Source organism: Chiloscyllium punctatum, chromosome 17 (assembly GCF_047496795.1).
Source record: "Chiloscyllium punctatum isolate Juve2018m chromosome 17, sChiPun1.3, whole genome shotgun sequence".
Taxonomy (NCBI): domain Eukaryota; kingdom Metazoa; phylum Chordata; class Chondrichthyes; order Orectolobiformes; family Hemiscylliidae; genus Chiloscyllium; species Chiloscyllium punctatum.
Genome location: NC_092755.1, coordinates 76,175,910 through 76,195,356, shown reverse-complemented (window position 1 = coordinate 76,195,356; position 19,447 = coordinate 76,175,910). Strand labels below are relative to the sequence as shown.

The window sequence follows — 19,447 nt, the reverse complement described above, 5'->3', positions numbered from 1 at the left end:
TCTTGAGGTCAACTCCCAACCTGATTTTCCCAGTCCATCTGCATATTGAAGTCCCCACATGATTATTGTAATAGTGTTTTTCTTACATGCCTTTTCTATTCCCAGATTTATTTTCTTCCCTGCTTCTTGACACTGCTAGGAGGCCCATCCACAACTTACCACATGGTCTTTTCTCCACTGCGGTTCCTCAACTCTACCCACATAGATTCTATGCTTTCCGACTCGATATCATTCCTTGCTATTGTTTTAAATTCATTTCTTACAAACAAAGCAACTCCACCCCTTCCTGTTCTTTCAATACAATGTGCATTCCTTGGATATTTAGTTTTCAGCTCTGATTCCCTTGTAGACACATCTCTCCGATACCCACAACATCATACCTGCCAATTTCAATCAGCACTACAAACTCATTTATCTTGATTTGTATACTGCGTGCATTTAAGTACAAACCCTCAGTCCTGTGTTGATTGCCCTCCCTTCTCATAGTTGACCCCTCATCTGCTGGCTCACGTTGGATTCATAGAATCATAGAATCCTACAGTGCAGAGAGGTCCTTCGGCCTATTGAGTCTGCACCGACATGTGAGAAACACCTGACCTTCAATATAATCCCATTTAACAGCACTTGGCTCTTCGCCTTCAATGTTGCGATGTGCCAAATCCTCATCTAGGTGTTTTTTAAAGGATGTGAGGCAATTCGCCTCTACCACCCTCCCAAGCTACACATTCCACAGTCACCAACCTCTGTGTAAAAGGTTTTTCCTCACTTCCCCCCAAACCTCCAGCCCCAACCTTGAATCTGTGCCCCCTTATGACTGATGCTTCAAATAAGGGGAACTGGTCCTTACCCACTCTGTCCATGCCCCTCATAATCTTGTACACCTCAATCAGAACGTCCCTCAGTCTTCTCTGCTTCAATGAAAACAACTCAAACCTAACCAACCTTTCCTCATAACTTAAATTTTCCATCCCAGGCAGCATCGTGCTGAATCTCTTCTACACCCCCACCAGTTCAAGGACATCCTTCACGTAATGTGGCGACCAGAGCTGCACACACTACTCGGCTGTGGTCTCACCGAAGTTCTATACAACTCCAACATGAATTCACTGATTTTGTAATCTGTACCTCGATTGATAAAGGCAAGTGTTCCATTTGCCTTTTTCACCACCCTACTAATATGTCCTTCCACCTTCGGAGACCTAGACAAATACTCCAAGGTCCCTTTGATCCACAGAACATCCTAGTGTTATCTCATTCATTGAATACTTCCTTGTCAAATTACACCTTCTAAAATGTATCACCTCACACTTTTCAGGGTTAAATTCCATCTGCCACTTACCTGCCCATCCCTTTTATATTTTCTTGTAGCTCAAGACACTCAACCTCACAGTTAACCACCTGACCACCTTTTGTGACATCCACAAACTTATTAATTCAACCTTCCACACAGTCATCTATGTTATTTTTATAAATAATTAATAATATGGGACTCAGCACAAGTTCCTGGTATATCACTGGTCACTGGCTTCCAGTCATTATAGCAGCCTTTTGACATCACCCTCTGTCTCCTACAACTAAGCCAATTTTGAATCCACTTTATCAAATTACCTTGTATCCCATATGCATTTGCCTTCTTGATAAGTCTCATATGTGGAACCTTGTCAAAAGCTTTGCTGAAATCCACAGAAACTACATCAACTGCACTTCCCTCATCTACACACCTGGTTAACTCCTCAAAAAAATTCAATCAAATTTGTTCAGCACGACGTCCCTCTGATGAAGCGATGCTGACTATCTCTGATCAAGCATTTCCAAGTGGAGGTAGATACTCTCCTTCAGAATTTTCTCCAATAGTTTCCCTACCACTGACGTAAGACTCACTGGTCTGTAGTTGTCTGGCTTATTTCTACAACCCTTCTTAAGTATTGAACCACACTGGCTGTTTTCCAGTTCTCTGGCACCTCCTCTGTGGCCAAAGAAGAATTAAAAATTTGAACCAGTACCTGCGTAATCTCCTCACTTGCTTGCCACAGCAGTCTGGGACACAATTTGTCCAGACCTGGAGATTTGTTCACTTTTAAGCCTGCCAACTCCTCGAATATCTTATCCTTCCCTGTGACAATTTGCTCAAGCAATCTCTCCCCCTGGGTTCCGTACTTTCATCCAATATCTCTGAGGTGAAGAGCCTGACAGAAACTTTAACCTGTCTGAGCCTTCTCCTTGCTTTAACTCTTCCCATAATTTTCCATGCAACTGAATCCAAACACCCCCCAACCACACCCCTGTGACTACCTAGTTTAAAACCCTATCGACAATCTTAGTTATGTGATTTGCAAAGACTCTGGTCTCAGCATGACTCAGGCAGAGCCCAGCTCATCAGTGATAGTAAGGGATGAAATACTTTACCTAAGTTTAGTGACAAGTATACTGTGCTACTAAATTTTCTACATTACAGTAGTTGATACTGTCCGTCTACAGCGGAATGCAAGTATAAATAAAGAAATCATTACAGGACCAGAAAACCATGATTAAATCCACAGATGATCTACGACAGTTATGAAGAGTTAGGGATCATTAGGAGAAACTAAGTAGGTATAGAGACATAAATGATAGATGACTGTACATAATCACAAGCCAGCAAATATACCTGGATATTACGGATTCATACATCTTAACCCTAATGACCACATTGGTTAATTTAATAGCACCAGAAATATTACCTAGCAATACTGAAATTATAAGTTTAACAAAAGTAGCTAATTGACATACAGACTCCAGGTTCCTGGCAGGTAAGTGTTCCATCCTCAGGTACCAGGTGACTATTGTATCTTTGGGTAGGAACCACTTCGACCATTTCGCCTGCCTTTTGTCTTTCTCCAGTTTTTGTCTTCAGATACACACCAAACCCAATGTCTGCACTCTCAGTCATAAACTGCCACCTGGGAGTAAAGATCCAAATTCAGAAATGTAGAAACTCAGAATTATCTTACACTTAAAATTGTCATCATCAACCCTTTGTGGTTTCAAATCTCCATATCTCTGTATCTTCGTCAACCCTAGAATCCTTCAAAAACTGCTCTTCTCTAATATTTATTTTATTTATTTCTTGGATGTGGGCATCACTGTGATGGGTCAGCCTGTGTAGCTGATCCCTTGATGCCCTTGAGAAGCTGGTGGTGAGCTGCCTAGTTGAACCGTTGCAGTCCATGTGCTGTAGGTAGACTCACAGTGCTGTTGGGGATGGAATTCCAGGATCTTGAGCTAATGACACTACAGGAAAAGAGTGAAAAGTGATATACTACCAATTAGCCCCCCAACTCATTTTGCTCTAGCAACGGCAGCTGTACCATTCAGTCCCAAAGCTTGAGGATTCATTTTCTAAACCTCTCCACTTCTGTACCATGCTGTCCACTACACAGACCTTCTTGATCTATTACGCTTTGATCGGCCACCTTATTAGTCCTTCTTTGGCTAAGTATCTATCTTTGTATGATTGCAATTCTAGGAAATTTAGAGGGGATCAATTTAGAACGGAAATGAGGAGACATTTCTTCAGACGGAGAGTGGTAGCTCTGTGGAATTCATTGCCATGGAGTGCAGTGGAGGCCAAGACATTATATGTCTTCAAGGCAGAGACTGATAAATTCTTAATCTCGCAAGGAATTAATGGAAAAGGGAGAGTATGGGTAAAAGTGGCTTTGAAATGCCCTTCAGCCATGTTTGAATGGCGGAGTGGACACGATTGGCTGAATGGCGTTACATTGAGTCCTATTTCTTATGGTCTTAAATGTTTATACAGTCACTTCTACACTAAAGCTGCTGATAAATACATCAACAACTTGTATCTATTCGGTGAACTTGACATAATGAAATGTCCCATTGTGCTTTGCAGAAGCTTTATATGGCATGACCCTGAGTCATGTGAGGAAATAATAGGTTGTGGCCAAAAGGTTCTGTTAATAGGTAGACTTTAAGGAAACTCAAACAGGAGGAAAGTGAGCTGGAAATGCAGAGCGTATCTTGGAGCTTGGCACTTAGGCAACTGAAGGTATACCCACAAATAGTACAGCAATTGTATTTGGAAATGCACAAGCGGCCAGGATTTGAGGACTGAGTCGAGAGTGTGGTGCTGGAAAAGTACAGCTGGTCAGCCAGCATCCGAGAAGCAGAAGAATCAACGTTTCGGGCATAAGCCCTTCATCAGGAATGTGGCTTGTAGGTCGGGGCTGAGAGATAAATGGGAGGGGGTGGTTTGGGGGGAGGTAGCTGGGAAAGCAATAGGTGGATGAAGGTGAGGGAGAAGGTGATAGGTCAGAGGGGGCTGTGATGGACGGGTCCGGAAGCAGTGCCGAGTTGGAGGCTTGGGACTGCGATAATGTGGGGGGAGGGGAACTGAGGAAGCTGTTGAAATCCACATTGATCCCGTGTGGTTGCAGGGTCCCAAAGCAGAATATGAGGCATTCCTCCTCCAGGCGTCAGGTGGCAACCACACGGTGACTCAACCCTTGTGACTGAAAGCTCAATACTCTTTGAGCAGAGTTGCCAAGACATTTATTAAGAAAAATTAAATAACAATTCCAAGCGATTTTCTTTGTCGGACTGATTTTAAGATATTCACCAGGCATTTTGCCAATAATAGGCTGAGAAGTGACTGTATAAACATTTCCCAGAATTTCAATCATTCAGAATTGGACACTCAGACAAAAAAAGGAGATAATGGGGAGGGTCAGGACGGCCTTAACAGTGGACAGGGTGGTATAGAAGGTGATGAATCTGTGAACTCATTGACACAGAAGACCCTGGAGGCCAAGTCACTGAGTGCATTTAACACAGATAAGTCCTTGATTAGTTACGGGTTCAAGCATTATGGGGAGAAGGCAGGAGAATGATGTTGAGAAACATATCAGCCATGATCAAACGGTGGAGCAGACTCAACGCACCAAATGGCCTAAATCTGCTCCTCTATCTTATGGTTTTATGATTTCATAACAGGATGCAAAATGCATATATTTTGAAAATGGTAAATGTTTCTTACCCCAAGATTCTAGCAGAGGTACCGTATTAAATTCGGCCTCACCTTAAAACACAGCCGGGGAATAGCATCTCATATTCTGACTGAAAAGATGAGCCCCTGTTGACAGTGACCATGTTTTCATATTGTTGCTTAATGGACTCAAGGATGTAATATGACTTTGGTACATCACCACCAAAGTTTATCTAAAAAGAGGAACAAGAGTTTTTAATAGGAAGGCATCCCTAAGATTCAGAATACATCTTGCTATTTCATAACATGCTTACAAGTGAACAGGTATTGTTGCTAAGTTGAGTTCTGTCCAGTCGTCATTGTATTACTCAGTAGCTATCCACATCTAGTGGCAAAATAGTTAAGTACTTTACTGAGGCAATGGTCTAGATTTTGCAGTCAATAGTGATGGGAATGAAATCTGTCCACAAAAATCTAACAATCTCTGCAGTATGGATTTCCCTGCATTCAATGTTAGTTAGAATCTGGCAACATGTCAAGTGACTCTCTTTGTGTCTGACAACAGAGATGTCATCAAGCAGAGTATACAGCAAATCACACTGAAGAATTCTCACAGGCAGCAAGCCAGAGATAAAATATCCCAATTATCCTTCCATTTTACAGAGAGCAAAATAAGGATTGCACATATGTATCATAATCAGAATGTCATGAATAAACTTTGAAAAGTATAACTTTTAGTATAAGAATTTCCATATTTTTAATGGAAAAGGTTGACACTCAGATATAAAATTAATTTTCAAGGGCCAGTAGCACTTATATCTTAGCACTACATTAAAATATTTTAATAAACAAGATGTAACTTAGAACACAGAACTTTATCACAGGTTCTTAGTAGTGATATGACAATGTAAAAGGGATGTTCTCATCATTTCAGTGATTTCCAGAAGATTGGCATTTGCGGTGACTTCAGTGTGGTAGGAAATCACTGACAACAGTCATCACATGTTGACAATTAATGGCATTTGTGCTGACAACATATTGTGCTGTCAGTTTAAGAGTTGCAGAGTTGAAAAATGCCAATAGCCTCACCATCAATTACAGCCTCCACATTTCTGGCACTTCTACTCAGCTCAATTTAGGGGACAAGATGAATATTCTTTTTAATATGCCAAGTAGGAACAGTTCCTCATTAAGTTGACCAAAACCACTAACAAATCAAACAAAAGAAATTTATATTTAAATAGTGTTCTTAATGGAGCAAAATGTCCCAGGCATGTCACATTATAAGACAATGGATGGCATGAGGCCAGAAAATGGGAGTGTCGGCATCTTGGAGTGTCATGGGGTTAGAGAAAGTTATAGGGAGAGCAAAATCCTGGAGGGATTAGAAAAGTACAGATAAGAATTTAAAATTCAAGGTCTTCCTTGATTGGATATCAATGTAGATTAGTGAACACAGGCATGAGAGGAGATTGGATTTACTATGAGTTAAGTCATTGGCAGAAGGTTTTGGGGGTGATCTGAAGTTTACAGAAGGTAGAATGTGGGAAGAAAAGGGTTTAGGAGGAGATGATGGCCTGGAGGCATTGTTAGTGGACTAGTGACCCAAATAATATGTTCGAAATTCTAGTCCAAATCTCCTCAGGGCAAAAGGACTATTATCGACTATTGTGAAAACTCACCTAGTTCACTAATGCCTTTTAGGGAAGGACATCTTAACTTGGTCTGGCCTACAAGTGACTCCAGACCCACAGCAATGTGGTTGACTCTTAACTGCCCTCTGAAATGGCTTAGCAAACCATTCAGCTTTATCTATGGGCAACTAGGGATGGGCAATAAATGGTGGTCCAACCACTGACATCTACATCCCATGAACAAATACAAAATAGTCAAGTCTAGAAGTAACAAAAAACAAAAAGAACTTTGCGGTCATGTAGGCTAAAATTGTTGCATTTGCTAATTTTCGCAAAACATTATGATCAGAATTACTTGCCAAAAAATACCAAGCAGCAATTAAAAATAATTACTTTTAAGACAGTGTTTGCTGATACCCCAAGAGGTTTACATTGCACATTTGTCAGTAGGCACTCATGTTTGTCATTTTTTTTTAAAAAGGTATGGGGGAAAGACACAAAAAGCTGCACAGGCCTGATGGGCCAAATGGCAATTTCATGCCGTTTGTTCAGTGAACCCGGATACCTGTTGTCAACATTATTTACTGATATTAGAGAGAATCCGTTGGCTCTAAAATGTAATCACTCTGTTCAAACACTGAAGGCTGGATTCAATTTTAATTTGATCTGGAGTCACAACTTTCAAGAATAGCGCTGGCAGGAAAGTGAGAGACAGTTATAAAAGGCTTTTATTTCTTTGCTTTTTAAAAATTTAATTTCCTGTTTTCTGTTTTTAGACTCTTCCCACTTTGTACTTACCTGGTTAAGAGATCTGGCTGCAGTTTTCTGATCATTTTGCTCATACTAAAGTCTTTATAAATATTGCACTCAAAGGAAATTTGGCTCATTGATGGAATCTATTCCATAGATCAGTGTGTTTGGACCTCCCATAATATTCACAATTCCTATGGCAGCCTCATACCACTACTTGCCCCATTCTGACACAGGTAGCATCTACATTCACTACAATATTGGTCACTACTTAGTGAAAAACATGGGGAAGCACACTGAAAACTTATACTAGAAAGTTGAATATCTTCACTAGAGTTTGTTTTGGGACTGAAATAATATGTACTCCAACAATAGTAATAGGATAAGGAAAAACAATTTTTTGAACATGGTAGGTGATACCCAGATCTGACAATTTCTTTGGAAATGCTAGATACAGTCTGAAATTAAAATGCAAATTATTCAAATGTGTCCTTAATGCTAATGGGCCACGTATTTTATTGAAGGCAAATTTATTATTATGTTAGGTTCTAGAAGGATGTAGTGATGGTAATACCTCTCACAATCTTTTCATTTTTATAGAGTCTACAATAACTGCAACATAAATAGTGATATTTACCTTGTTCAGGCACTTTGGGTTCCCGTCTGGATCCGTGAGAGTTCCACCATAATAAACAGGGAGTTGTTCTGCATCAATGTATTGCAATAGCACCTCCTTCCAATTACCTGCAAATCAACAAGATAATAAGCTAAAGCCAAACACAAGTACTTGTAACAGATCTGCACAGAGAGAATTAGATTTTTCTTCTTATTAAAATAATAAGAGTCTAACAGTACATTCACATAGCTATATGTGATCAGAACCGAGAGCTGAACTTCAGGTTTTGGCCACTGCTGTTGATTCACTTTATTTTATCTGCTACCAATTTGTCCAGGAGACAGCAGTGCACATGTGTACGTACTATTGTGGGAAAAGCTCATTTCCCATAATTAACTATTGACACATTCCAAAAACAGGAAGATGAAGGCTCCTATTTTCTAAGTATCAAATTAGATTATGAGGGCCTTATTGGTGCAGTGATAGTGTCCCTACCTCTGAACCCAACATTGTGGGATTAAGTTCCACCTGTCCCAGGGGTATGTCGTAACCTGTGTGAACAGGTTATTATAAATAAAGAAATGCAAGTTGTGTAGAATTATAAATTGCCTAGGGGGCTCCAATGGCTCATGAGCATCTTGTAAAAGCAGGTCTGATGCTAAACCAAATTCACATCCCATACAACCCTACAAAATTATCACTTCTAGAATCTCATTTTACAGCCACGTCTAGTCCAGCTCATTTTGTCACAGGTTGAGGCTGTCATACGAATTATTGGGGTGGGTTGCCTATTAATCAACTGGATACTACTTCAAACAAATATTAGCCTTAATAGGAGAAAGCTTATGCCTGTCAAGAGCTAATAAAATTCAGCTGTTCTTGCACAATCCATCCCAACAATGTTGAAATCGCATGACCTGGAATGACTGCATCACATGATAATTTTGGGGACTAGCACTGTCATATGTGTATTCTGTCTCAGTACATTCTGAGGAACTCATGCAGACTACAATTTAGGAGCACAGGTAGACCATTCAATCCATAAAATTTGCTCTGCCATTCAATAAAATCATAATGACTGGTTTGCATTTCAAATTCCATATTACCACCCACACCCAATAATCCTTCATTACCCTGCCAAATAAAAATATTCAATGACCTCGTCGTTACTGTCTTCTGAGGTACAGAGTTCTAATGTTGCACAATCGTCAAAGAGAAAAAAATGCCTCTTCATTACTTTCCTGAAAATGTGCATCCTAATTTTAAAACAACACCACTCAGTTCTACAAAGACCTACAAGGGAAACTGTCCTTTCCATGTCCACTTTGTCAAGAACACTCAATCTTATACATTTCCATCAATTCACCCTTCACTCTTCTTATCTCCAGTCAAGCCCTGAGAGACAAGCTCAAATTAGACAACCTAGTCATTCCAATTATCAATCTAGTAAACCTCCTCTGAACCATCAATGCATTTACAATTTTCTTTAAACAAGGACACTAACACTGCACACAGTGGCAGTGTTCAAGATGAGGTATCAGTAGCAAGCCTTACATAACTGAAACAGGTAATCCTTACTATTAAGTTCAATTCCTTTTGAAATAAAGCACAGCGTCCCATTCACCTTCTTGATTATGTACTGCACTTTCACATTAACCTTATGAAACTCAGGCAACAGAAACCTAAATCACTATGCACCCAGGAATTCTGCAGTTGTTCTCCATTTAGTGACACTCTGCTTTTTTATTCTTCCCATCAAAGTGAATGACCATACGTTTTCCCACATAATACTCTGTCTGCCAGATTTTTGCCTATCCACTCAATTTATCTGTATCTGTCTGCAACTTCCTTAGATATTCTTCAAAACATACCTTTTGGCCTATCTGCGTTCCCTGTGAATTTAGCTACCATCTAAATCATTGATGTTAATTATAAATGCTGACGTCCCAGCACCTTGGGATTACACTCAAACATCCTTCTAATTGAAGACCTATCTCTGCACAAATATTTTTTTGCCAGCCACCCTCTAACCACGATAAGATGTCACCTATTACTATGAGCTTCTATTTTCTGTATAAACCTTTGATGTGGTACCTTACCAAATGCCTTCTAGAATTTCAAGGAAAGCTTATCTATGAACTACCTTTATCCATAGCACATATTATTCCTTCAAAGAATTTTAATAAATTGGATAAACATGATCTCCTTTTGACAAAACCTTTCCCAATCACCTTGAGTTTTCCCAACTGTGATGCTATTATATCATTAGCGATCAATTCTAACATGTTCCCCTGTGATAGGTGTTAAGCTAACTGGCCTATAGTTTCCTGTTTTCTGGCTCCCTTTTCAGGCCTATAGAACCCTTCCTGAATCCAAGGAATTTTGGAAAATTAACAGCAATGCATGTAATATCCCATTAGAAATTCCTTTAAGACCTTAGGGTGAAATCCATTTGGTTTTAGAGATTTGTCAGCCGTCAGCTCCCAGTTTGCTTAGATCTACTTCTCTCACAAATGTGATTTTGCGAAGTTCTTTTTTCCCTTCTACCAACTGAGTTACAGCCACAAATGGAACGGTTTTATATCCTCTGTAGCAAAGAAAAATATTTCATCTGCCATTTTCTTATTATCTATTATTAACTTCCCATTTTCACTCTCTAGAGGATCAACACTCATTTTAAAATGCCTGTATAAACATTTTTCCATCCTACCCAGCTTCTCTCATATTCTAATTTCTTTCTCCTGATTAACATTTTAGTCATTCTCTGCCATTCTTTATATGCTGACTAATGATTTGACCTGATGAAGGGCTTTTGCCCGAAACGTTGATTTCGCTGCTCGTTGGATGCTGCCTGAACTGCTGTGCTCTTCCAGCACTACTAATCCAGTAATGATTTGACCTGCCAATCGTCTTTGTGTAGTTTTATGCTTTTTTCCCAAGTTTGATGCTTTTTCTTATTTCTTTAGTTAACCATGGATGGTGGGTCTTACTTCTAGATTTTTAAATTTAAAACCAGATCGTTTTACTGTGCTGATGAATCGCTGTAGTATCATACAATTTTACAGGACAGAAGGACACCATTTGACCCATCTTGTCTATTCTATATTCTGAATGTACGACCCAGCTAGTCCCGTTCTCTAGCCCTATCTCCACAGCCCTCTAAATTCATCACTTTAAATATATTTCCAGCTCTCTTGAAACCTCCTATGGAATCTGCTTCCACCCCTCTCCCAGAAGGTGCATTCCAAATCCTAACCTCTATCTGAGTAAATACGTTTCTCCTCAACTCACTCCTAGCTCTCTTACTAACAATCTTGAAATTGTGATCCATTGTTACTGACATACCAACTAGTGGGAACAAAATATCCTTCTGTACCCTATCAAAATCGTTCATTAAGGTAATCTTAATCTTCTCTGCTCTCAGGAGAATAAGCCCAATTTTTCGAATTTCTCCTTGCACCTAAAATCCTTCATTGCTGGTATCATTCTAGTAAATCTCCTTTGCACTCTCTCCAGGGCTTTAACACCCTTCCTTAAATAAGGTGCCAAGAACTGAACACAATAATCCAAATGTAGTCTGACCAATGATTTGTACAAGTGTAGCATCACTTTATTGCCTTTATACTCTATGCTGTCAGTTTTAAACCTAAAGATCCTAGAAGCCTCCTTAACAACTATTTCACCTTGCCTGGCCACTTTCAGAAAATCATGCACACAAAGCCCAAGCTCCCTCTGCACCTGTACTCCCCTCAAAGCTGTACCATTGAGCCTGCATTGTCTCTCTGTGCTTCTTCTACCAAAACGCGTTACCACATTATTTCTCTGATTAAATTCATCTGCCAAGTGTCTGCACATTTGGCTAATTTGTCAATGTCTCTCTGAAGTTGTTCAGCATCATTCTCACAATTCACTCTTCTTTCTAGTTTAGTAAGATCAACAAATTTAGAGATTGTACCCTCAACACCCAGATCCAAATGGTTAATATAAATCAGAAAATGCAAGGCTCCCAAAACCAATCTGTGGGGTACATCACTTTCAAATGATCTCCAATTTCAACAAATGCCCATCTATACCTACCCTCTGTTTCGTATCTTTTAGCCAACTTCTAATCCATGCTGCCAAGGACCCATCAATCACAACCATTTCTAATTTGCCAACAAACTGTCACTGGTTTGTCAACAGGTGCTGTTTCGTTTCTGAAAGTCCAAATATAGAACATCTACATAGTACCCTCAGCCACTGCCTATGTCACCTCATCAAGGAACTCAATCAAATTTGTCAGACATGATCTGTCCTTGACAAAGCCATGTTGACTGTCTAGCACTAACCTATTTTTCTCTAAGTATGTATTTACCTTACCTCATATTATGGCCTCTATCTTATCCATATAATAGAATATAAATATACACATTCTTAATTACACAATTCATTTTAGAATACATTTATATTTTAAGCCCCAGTTATCGATGTCTTGTGAGAAAAAGACAGTAATGTGTCTGACAATCATAAATTACAATCAATCTAGTTACTGGTACTGCAGTAACACTGCTAGATGTATGATTAGCCAGTGCTTCAACCATAATGACTACCTACATAAAGCACATTTTCTGTTGCTTAACTTACAATTATAAACAAAACTATTTTCTTACTTAATTCAATGTGGCCATCCCTTGGTAATATATCTAAGCACTCATTTTCGCATTATGCAGCAACCCATCTTGCTTGCAACAAAACCCATCAGCATCCAGGCTTGGATTGACAAATGGCAAAGAACATCTGTCCCACATAAGTGTCAAGCAATAATCATCTTCAGTAAGAATGTAACCATTTCCCTTTTAGTTTCAGTGACATTGCTCTCATCAAAGCTCTCCAAACGTTGGGAATCATTACAGACCTGAAAGTTAACTGGACCAGCCACTTAAATCCTATGGTTACCAAAGTAAGCCAGAAGCTGGGAATTCTGCGATGCATGAACACCTCCTGACTCCCCAAAGCTTGTGCACCATCCACAAGGAATCAGACAGGAGTGTGTTGGAATATTCCCCACTTGCCTGGATGAGTGCAGCATCAACAACAGTCAAGAAATTCAACATCTTCTTGGACAAACCAGCCTCCTTGACCACCTGCCTATTCACACATTCGATGTATACTCTCTACACCACAGATGGACAGTGACATCATTGTCTACGTATCATATACAAGGTGCACTGCAACAATTCATCAACCCTCTTTCAACACCACCTTCCAAATCCATAACCTCCACCACTTAGAAGGACAAAGGCAGCAGATGCATGGAAACACTATCACTTGCAAGATCCAGTTCAAATCACAGTTGAAAATATATTGCCATTCATACAGTCATAGAGGTGTACAGCATGGAAACAGACCCTTCAGTCCAATTTATCCATGCTGACCATACACCCTAAATAAATCTGGTCCCATTTGCCAGCATTTGGCCCCTATTCCTTCAAACCCTTCCTATTCATATACCCATCCAGATTTGGTAATTGTACCAGCTTCCACCACTTCTTCTGGCAGTTCATTCCATACAGGCACCACCCTTTGCATGAAAAGAATTACCTCTCAGGCTCCTTTTAAATCTTTCCCCTCTCACCTTAAGCCTATGCCTTCTAGTTTTGGCCTCCCCCAGCCTAGGGAAAAAGCCCTGTCCATGCCCCTCATATTTCTATAAAACTTTTATAAGGTCACCACTCAACCTCCAACACTCCAGGGAAAACAGCCCCAGCCTATTCAGCCTCTCCCTATTGCTCAAACGCTCCAACCCTGGCAACATCCTTGTAAATCTTTTTTGAACCCTTTCAAGTCTCACAACTGTTTTCCTATCTGGACAAAATGATACAGTTAACTCCTGAACAGCTTTATGATTATACCTACTCTTCCTCAACCGCAGTAATTCAGGCAGCTGGCTTTTCAACACCTTCTCAAAGACAATTAGCGGTAGACAAAAGAATAATGACCTTGGTCAACTAAGCCCATCCCAAAGCTCAGTTTAAAACTCGCACGTAAACAAAATTATGAACTGAGAAGGAACTTCTTCACCCACAGTGTTGTTAATCTATGGAATTCCTTGCCCTGGGAAGTAGTTGATGCTACTTTAGTAATAGCTTTTAAAGCTAAGGTAGATAATTTTTTTGAAAAATAAAGGCATTAAGGGATATAGTGAAAACGCAGATAAGTGGAGCTGAGTCATTCTCATTGTGCATATCACAACAAAAACAGATCTTTTAATCTGACAGAAACAGTGCTCTCTGTGCAGTCTGCTGTTTTTAAAATTCAAAATAGAACAGAAAGGTCTGTTATGCTTCAAGTTATAATAACTGCTAAGAAGGAACTTACTTCTTAATACGTGTATTTTCTTCCGTGTGTCTTCACTGAGAAAATGTTTTATGAGGTTGTAGGCCACAGGAAAAATCTTTGGTGCTGTAATATTGACAGATAAATTAGAAACCAAAGAACTGGTGCTTTGAGAAACCCACTTATGATCCTTAAAGACACACATGAGAAACAGAAGATGAAACTAGTAAAACATTTTATTGCCCTCCTCTCCTGAACACACTGAACGTTTTCATTCACAATTTTGAGCGTCACTATTAAGCTACACATTATTGCCCATCTCTAACTGCCTTTGAGAAAACAGGAAGGAAGCAAACATCTACGACACAACCTAATGGCTAGTTAGACTATCTCTCGGGCTGTTAAGAGTCAACCTGTGGATCTGCAGTCAAATTACAAATCAAACTGGATTAGGATGGCCAGATTTCTTGCTTGAAAATATTTTGAGCCAGTTGGGTTTTTACCACAACCTAATGATTATTATTGCCATTTTACTATTGTACAATACTTGTTATTGGTCCCATTAATGCCAACTGCTCTCTGTATGTTTCCAAAGTGGCCTTTTCCTATGTGAGCATAGATCCTAGCCCCAATTTTGAATCAGGCCATCCAGTGACAACTCAGTAGGCCTGGGATTAAAGTTGATTTTGGCAACATCCTGCACCATCCTAGAACAGTTTGAGGCAAGTGACATTTCAACAATCGCTTTCTTGTCCTTGACATGCATGAACAGTTCTGTGTCCTGTGTACAGATGAAAATACCCAGCCTCTGATATGCTAATTTTCAAAAAGTGCTTGCCAGATAATTGATGTCTCAGTCAAATTGAAGGGTGGGAATTCATACACACATACTGACTGAAAACGTTCACTCGCCTCTGGTTGTAGATATCCAAAAATGCATGAAGCTTGGGCATGAGGGCTGGGTTTCACTGTATTTGTAGGTAACTGTTTCAATTAATACTGACTGAGGTAGGAATTTTTGAAAGCCTTTTAGAAGGTATTTTCAGATACTGTGATCTGTTAGAGCTTTAAAAGCTACCAGTAGTGTTTATAAATGAATTGTCAACCTATACTGAATACCTCATGAGTTTTCTACTAAATTTCTCTTTCAAAAATTAATCTCAGTGCTGAAGGACAGCGGGATTGACATTACTGTGGATTGGTAATATCATTCTGATTTCAATAATTTATCCACGCCTAATGTAAGCAAGCACATCATGGCATAATGTACATTCATATGATGCCTTTCACATCCTCTAAAACAAACCAGAACCTATAAAATAGTTTAGAAGTGTGATTACTGTTGTTTTGTAACCAATTTACACATGGCTAGGCTCCTTAAATGACAAGAAAAAGTTATTACAGTTGAGAAATGAACGTCAGTCAAAACATTTTGAGAATACCTACCCCACTCCCAAAAGGACTTTAAAATTAATCTAAACTGATAGAATTGCCTGGTTAAATCTCCCAACATTGGAGAGTTCTCTCAGTACTGTAATAATATTAACTTAAATTATGAGTTTACATTCTTGGAGCCTTGCAAAATCTTAGTATATTAAAGATAGCACATAATTGTAAGTTGTTGTGGGGAGCCCAGAGATGCTACAACTGAGTCTGCCTGACGTTCAATGATGAACCATGGATTTTCCATGGAACACCCATATTTCACTAATGCCCTTGGCTAAATAACAGAGTATTTTCATATGTCCCACAGACAATTAATCATTTTCCATATATTTACAATTGGGTATTAACCAAAGATTCCTACCTTTGATAACAAACAATGTCTTTAAACCCTCAGGGTAGTTATCCTCAAACATGGTAAGCACCTGGTTAAGCAATGACATTTAAGATGGTGGATAAGTTTCAGTCAATGTTTGAAAGGTTAGAAGTCCAGCCCATTCACTATTGCCTCTTATTCTGCATTAGGCCTAGCTTACTAGGAATTAATTATATGTTGTTTTTATTATGCTAGCAGTAATTATATGGTCAGCTACTTATTTCAACACAGGAGAGAGGTGAAACATAAAGCTGCCTGCTGGTTTAGATTTCTACACTAAAGGCCATTGATGGTACAGCGTCTTAACGAAAACAGAATCAAATTCAAACAGTAGATATTGAAAATAAAATCAAACTTAAATAATTTGTTTGTAATCTCAGTTCAAGATTCAGATGATAGTTACAGATCAACAGAATCTATTAAATCTACTTAATTAGATTACAACTATTTGTTTTTTATTCTCATGGGATAAGGGTATCACTGGCAAGGCCAGAATTTAGGAACGTAGGATCAGGAGTAGGTCATTCAGCCACTTGAGCCTGTTTTACCATTCAATGAGATCATGGATGATCTATGGCCTAACTCCACGTACCTTCCTTTAAACCATATTCCTTAACACCTTTACTTAACAAAACATTATCTATTTCAGATCTCAAATTAACAACTGATCCTGCATCCACGGCCTTTTGTGCACAGGAGTTCCAAATATCTATAATGCTTTTTTGTATAGAAGTGCTTTCTAACATCTCTCCTGAACAACCAGTCCCAATTGCCAGACTATACCCTCCAGTTCTAGAATCCCCAACCACTAAAAATAGTTTATCTTTATCTACCCTGTCTTTTCCTGTAAGACTTCGTTCAAATCACCCCTAAACCTTATAAATTCAAGAGAAACAAGCCTAACTTGTGTAATCTCTCCTCATAACGTAATCCTTGAAATCCAGGTATCATCTATTGCCCATCCCTAATTGCCCTAATGCTAAATGGTTTGGTAAGCCATTTCAGAGGGCAGTTTCCTATCTGTCGGTCTAAAGTCACAGGTAGGCCAGATCAGATAAGGATGGCAAACGTCCTTCCCTAAAATGGAAGAACATTAGTAAACCACATGAGATTTTATGAAAAAAAAATCAATGTTACTTGTCATGGTGACCATTACTGACTTTCCAGATTCACTAATTGAATTCAACTGTCACTTGTTGTCTTGGTGTGATTTGAATCATTGTGCCCAGACACTGATTTAGTTTACTGGTCTAGTGACAATACCACTATGTCATCATTTCCCCTTTTAACAATCATTTCTGCCTACCTCAATATATGTAAGTTTATGGTGCCCAATATGGGATTACTGCTTATAATCACAAAACTCCTAATTCCATTGGGCAGGATTTTCCCCTGGGCTTGGAGACCCTGATGTCAGGGACACATGGGGGTCCCAAGCCTGCATTTGCTAGATGCCAGACATGCTCAGCTTTATTTCCCCACAGTAGCCTTCTCATTGGCCACCTCTTCCCTTGCTATCCAGGCTGTCAATGGGCCCATTCAGAGGCCTGGAAGTTCTGGAGCTTCAGTAGCCTCACAGAGTTTTGGAGGTGGGCACACTGTGTAAACAGAAATATACAAGTCGGCAGCCCATTGGATTGGTGGTTAAACACATCCACTAAAATTTGTCAGGCAAGGAACAATTTTTGGCACATGCAGCCCCTTCTCTCAGGAGTGGAGCTCTTGACTCCAATGACTTCCAATTCCCCACTCCCATCACAGACTGCCACCAGGAAACTTCCTCCATTAAAATGGTTGCCTCCACGAGGGGCTACTCTATAACCGGCTAAAATAGTAGCAACTCCTCTGCAAACCCACCTAATTAGGACCTCAAATTGGTTAATGCGCTCCCTTCCTCCACAATACAGGCAACCAATCTGCACTCACTTCCCAACCTTGGGAAACCACCCCAGCAACAGGAATGTGCATCCACTTCCCACTATTTTCCTGGTACCCTTCCTGTAGGCCCACCACCATGGACCTTTGAAAATTCTGCCCATTATGGTTTATAATAACAAATGACCCGAAGCCTATCACTAAATGAATGTCCTGTCATCACTTAACATTGTTTATAGGAGATTGTGAAAATCCTGAACCCAGTCTGCCTTACCTCTCCATACAGTTCAACTGCAGGTTTCCATAAATGTTTCATTCCTAGGTTCTCACAATCATAGATCATTGTGATTGCCTCAATGTGTTTATTATGCTGTAAACAGAGAAATATTTAGATACAGTCAACCAAGTCATTTTATTCCATCCTATGATTTCTTCAGGGGCAAAAGTTAAATGTATAATTTGAATTCAGAACCATTTTTTAAAACATTTTTCAGTTTAGCATCAGCCCTTAAATGAAAAGACAATTTCTAATGTCATTGAGTTTTCAACATATCTCACACATCAAGATCACAATCTGACATGCATTAACCTGACACTAAGGAAGCCAGTGCAGCAGATCAGAAAAGAGCTGCAGGCCTGTACACACTGAGCAAAAGGTTACAAAGTCCCTTGACAATGAGTTGTTTCCTGATCCTTTTTTTGTCTTTCTTTTCTTTTTTCACGATATCAGCATGTATCATGTTTTAATGTACATTGACAAACTGTGTATCTGCAATGCTGACAGTGTTCTGTACATTGTGTAAATATAGCTTTGCTGAAATTACAGAAAACCGGAAATAACCATTAAACCAGAAAACACCAGAGGTCATCATTAGATTTTGCTGTTGGTATTCAGTGTTGTTGCTAACCTGCTCAACTGCAAAGTGATTGATGAGAAAAATAACTAAGAGGTAGGAGCAGAGTTCTCATAAATCTGTCCCACTATTCAATAAGTTCATAGTTGATCTTTAACCTCAATTCCATTTATCTGCTCTACAACTATATTCCTTGCTTCCCTAATTGCTCAAAAATCATCAAACTCTGTCTTGAATAAACTCAACAACTAAACATTCACAACCCTCAGTGGGGTGGGGGGTAGACAATTTCAAAGATTCACCATCCTCTGAGTGAATAAATCTCCCATCACCTCAGTCCTAAACCATGTAGTTCTAAACACTCCAGCAAGTGGAGAGTCTCTCTCAGAATCTACACTCACAAACTCTTTGATAATATACTAAACTCCAGAAACTCTAGGCTCATTGAATAAGATTCTGAAGAGAATAAAAAATTGCAGCACTTAGGGGAAAGGGTAGGAGAGCGGGAATACCAGTCACTCGTGTAGAATCCACCACAGACATAGCCAGCTGAATGGCCTCCCTTTGAACTGTAAATGTTCTATGATTCTATTCTACAGG

The 19,447-nt window shown here is 39.4% G+C and overlaps 1 protein-coding gene across 3 annotated transcripts in view; it reads right to left on the bottom strand.

The window, feature by feature from the left end:
- sec14l8 (SEC14-like lipid binding 8) overlaps window positions 1-19,447 on the bottom strand; it is a 75,302-nt gene that overhangs the window by 11,779 nt on the left and 44,076 nt on the right. For all 3 annotated transcript variants that reach the window (XM_072587571.1, XM_072587570.1, XM_072587569.1), the window contains exons 6-11: window positions 18,268-18,363; window positions 16,107-16,167; window positions 14,342-14,425; window positions 8,006-8,112; window positions 5,078-5,217; window positions 2,770-2,939 (exon numbers count right to left, since the gene is read on the bottom strand). In XM_072587571.1, coding sequence (XP_072443672.1) covers window positions 2,770-2,939; window positions 5,078-5,217; window positions 8,006-8,112; window positions 14,342-14,425; window positions 16,107-16,167; window positions 18,268-18,363 — 658 coding nt within the window. The remainder of the gene's footprint in view (window positions 1-2,769; window positions 2,940-5,077; window positions 5,218-8,005; window positions 8,113-14,341; window positions 14,426-16,106; window positions 16,168-18,267; window positions 18,364-19,447) is intronic.